This window comes from Sardina pilchardus, chromosome 22, assembly GCF_963854185.1.
Source record: "Sardina pilchardus chromosome 22, fSarPil1.1, whole genome shotgun sequence".
Taxonomy (NCBI): domain Eukaryota; kingdom Metazoa; phylum Chordata; class Actinopteri; order Clupeiformes; family Clupeidae; genus Sardina; species Sardina pilchardus.
The window spans coordinates 13,057,944-13,061,386 of NC_085015.1; the positions used below are offsets into that span (position 1 = coordinate 13,057,944).

The window sequence follows — 3,443 nt, forward strand, 5'->3', positions numbered from 1 at the left end:
CAAACTGAGGGAATGATGCACGACCATTCAAAAACATGACTGGTTTTCTAAAGATACAAAGCTTAATGCTAATCGGTGAAGTGTCCCTTTAACTCGACATCCTTCCTTCCTTCCGTGCATTTATTGTGTGTGTTTTTCCCCTGCAGCTGCTGCGACCGGAGGAGGTGGAGGTGTTGGTGTGCGGAAGCCCCAATCTGGACATGGTGTCGCTGCAGCGGGTGGCCCAGTATGAGGGCTACAGCAAGACGGACCCCACCATCCGGTACAGACATCTCCCTTCTCCTGCTTCCCCTTTTTTTTTTAAAGTCTTGTTTTAAGGGAGAACAGCGCACACCTGTTTTAGCGAGGTGCTGGTCGCGGGATACGTTGAAGAGGATGAAGGAGACCGCAGACTCTTGTCCTGATGCCATTAGGACAAAAGTGTGCGGCCTCCTTCATCCTCTTCCCCTTTTTAAAAGTATCACTTGCGGGGCTTTTATGCTTCTAATCAGACAGGATAGTGATAGACAGTCAGTGACAGGAAGTGAGATGGGGAGACAGATGGACTGAGAACAGGAAATGAGTGTGGGCGCATGGACCTGAATGTGGCATGGACTCTGTGTGGCCGTTTGCTATTGCCACTTGCATCACAGCAACCAGTGACGACCTCTCCTCTCATTTTAGCACACACTTGTATCGATCCAAAAGACGCACTGAATCGTTAGTCTGATTGGTTGAAGGACTATTAAGCGTGTACGGAGTCATTTGAACGATGCCCATTGATCACGCCTCTTGTGCTCTAGAAAAAAAGCACAGCCTATCCATACTAATGTTCAATCTTAAAAGATTGAGCTTAGTATGGTGATAGCCAGACTAGTAGTATCCATCCTCAGACATCAATGGCCATGATCTTCCATGTGTGATAGAGTAAATCTGATCATCACTAGAGCACAAGCAAGCACACAAATAGCTGTGTGCTTTAATCCCTAGTTGAGCTCATAATCCGAGAAATGTAACGTTTGAACCATTTTGGACAATCCCATGGAAATGACTCGCTGAGATACTGTAAGGGGCCATTTTACAGTGAGTCAACAGTGTGCAGAAAGAACAAGAAAGATTGCGCTTCCCCTGAACTCTTTAATTAGACTGTACTGTAGTTACACTCCACTCGGAGTCCAGAGTAAACAAGCCTGTCTCGTGTGGTTGATAGCCCTGTCACCGTTATGTCTGTTACCATGTTTATATGGTTTATTTTGTCCTCCCATGCTCCCCCCCCCCTCCCCCTCCCATCCCTTCCCCCAGAGCATTCTGGGACGTGGTTCTGGCGTTCCCTCTGGAGCTGCAGAAACGCCTCCTCCACTTCTGCACAGGAAGTGACCGCGTGCCCGTGGGAGGCATGGCCGACCTCAACTTCAAGATCACCAAGAACGACGTCTCGACCGACTGGTGAGTCCTCTCCCCCAACCCCCCAACACCCACACACACACACACACACACACACACACACACACCATTTCTGCACTGTTGCCTCTGTGCAGATAAGGATGTTTATGTGTTGAAAGGCATCCAGAAGAGGTCTGAAAAAGGAAATTTGGTGCAGTTGGTGCATTCAACAGGAAATCTTATTAGCCAAACAAATTCCCAGGACAGACATACAGCAGGGACTAAAATAAGGGAAGTTAGATAAGTTTATTTGTTATAAAAATGATTTATTGTTATAAAACTGGGCACAGGAGATCAGGTGGAGATTATGCTGACCAGTGGTAATAATGGAAAAAGTGCTGGACATCATAAAAACATAAAAAAAAAAAACATTTCAGTTACACTTTACCTGAAGGTACTATCTAAGAGTGACATGACACTGTCACGATCGGGTCATAAACATTAAACACGTCATAAACATTTATGACATAATGCTTCTGTCATTAGGTTTTTGTCATGACAAATTAGGTTTAGGGTTAGGGTTCATATGTCATGACAGTGTCATGTGTCCATGACAGTGTCATGTCACTCTTATGTAGATACCTTCAAGTAAAGTGTTTCCAACATTTGTTATAGTTTGGCAGCAGGATGCTTCACCCCACTACTGTTATATTTGGAGTGGGAGTAGTGGAGTTTGGAACATAAGATTCTTTATAGGTGCATTTCCTTCTAGTGTACAAAAACGTTTTTGAAACTAGCATAAACATTATGATCTGAACGTTGCGTTATGCTTTTTGGTCGCCACTTTGTTATTTTCAGTGTGATCCCAGGGAGTGCTTGATTCCATGGGGGTTGTGTCAAAGATTTGGGGATGACAAGTTACAGGATACAATATGATTGGTTGTTTCCTGCCAATTATCACATGGCCTGACTATTTTCGTCTGCGAAGATGTCGATATTAATAGTCCGTTTTGTAACATGAACACTAATGTTAGTATTTGCAGGGTGCTGAGGCATAACTTGTTCACTGGAATAAATGTGTAATGATTTAGTCATCTGTGATTCAGATCAGTCATAGAATCAGCTACTGTGTATAATAAAGATCAGCTCGAATACAAAGGCAAACCCAAGATGTGTACTTTATGCACTGTGTTCTGCTTTGAGATGCTTGACGTAATTCTTCACTCTTTGTGTCTCTTTCCCCCAGGCTGCCAGTGTCCCACACGTGTTTCAACCAGATCTGCCTACCTCCCTACAAAAGCAAGAAAGAACTGAGACAAAAGTTAACCATTGCCATCTCCAACGCTGAGGGCTTTGGCCTGGAGTGAAGTTGAAGTTGATGTTCATAGAAGGTCAACATCAGAAGATCTCCAGCCACTTCTTGTACGTCAATAAACGCTAATAGGTGCGACACATTTAGTCCTCTCTGACAGAAAATGTGCGGAATGGCCCGGAGGCTACCGAGAGAATCCAACAATCTCCACGTTCACAACTTTCACACTAGAGTTTATTTAAGGTTTTTGAGGTTTTTTTGTTTTGTTTTGTGTTGTTTTATTTTTTTTCCATTTTTTGACCTCTGACCTCTGTAAAGCCCACATTTCTCTAGGAGGACAGCCACCGGGCACCATTGTTTCTGTTACGAAGTGATACCTTGATTTGCTTACATTTTTAAACCAAGCAAGAAAAATATCCAAAAAAACGCATTATTTAACACCTGACATTTGCGGCAGATGTGCTGGTTACGTAACAAGAGAGCGGAGACGACTGTTCACACACTGAGGTGCTGTCACTTGCAAAGTCAAGGCTTGCATGGAATCTAGGTCAGGAGAGGTCTGGGTAAAAAATAACTTTGCTAACAATCGGTCAGCCTGAAGCTCGCCGGCTGTGTCTCTTAAAGAGACACGGCACATTTTCACTACGCACCTTTGATCAGCCTTACCTATGGGCTGGTGTTGGCTATCGGACACATACATTGCCCTTTAAATGTCACGTCTTGTGTCGTCTTGTTCATATGAGCGAATGAAGAGATTCAAAGCATTTTT

General features: G+C 43.9%; 1 protein-coding gene across 1 annotated transcript in view; it reads left to right on the top strand.

Annotated features, from left to right (window-relative positions):
* hectd2 (HECT domain containing 2) overlaps positions 1-3,064 on the top strand; it is a 44,870-nt gene extending 41,806 nt beyond the window's left edge. Inside the window, exons 19-21 of the mRNA XM_062526782.1 lie at positions 147-262; positions 1,282-1,425; positions 2,609-3,064. Coding sequence (XP_062382766.1) covers positions 147-262; positions 1,282-1,425; positions 2,609-2,729 — 381 coding nt within the window. The 3' untranslated portion in view covers positions 2,730-3,064. The remainder of the gene's footprint in view (positions 1-146; positions 263-1,281; positions 1,426-2,608) is intronic.
* The last annotated feature ends 379 nt before the right edge of the window (positions 3,065-3,443 follow it).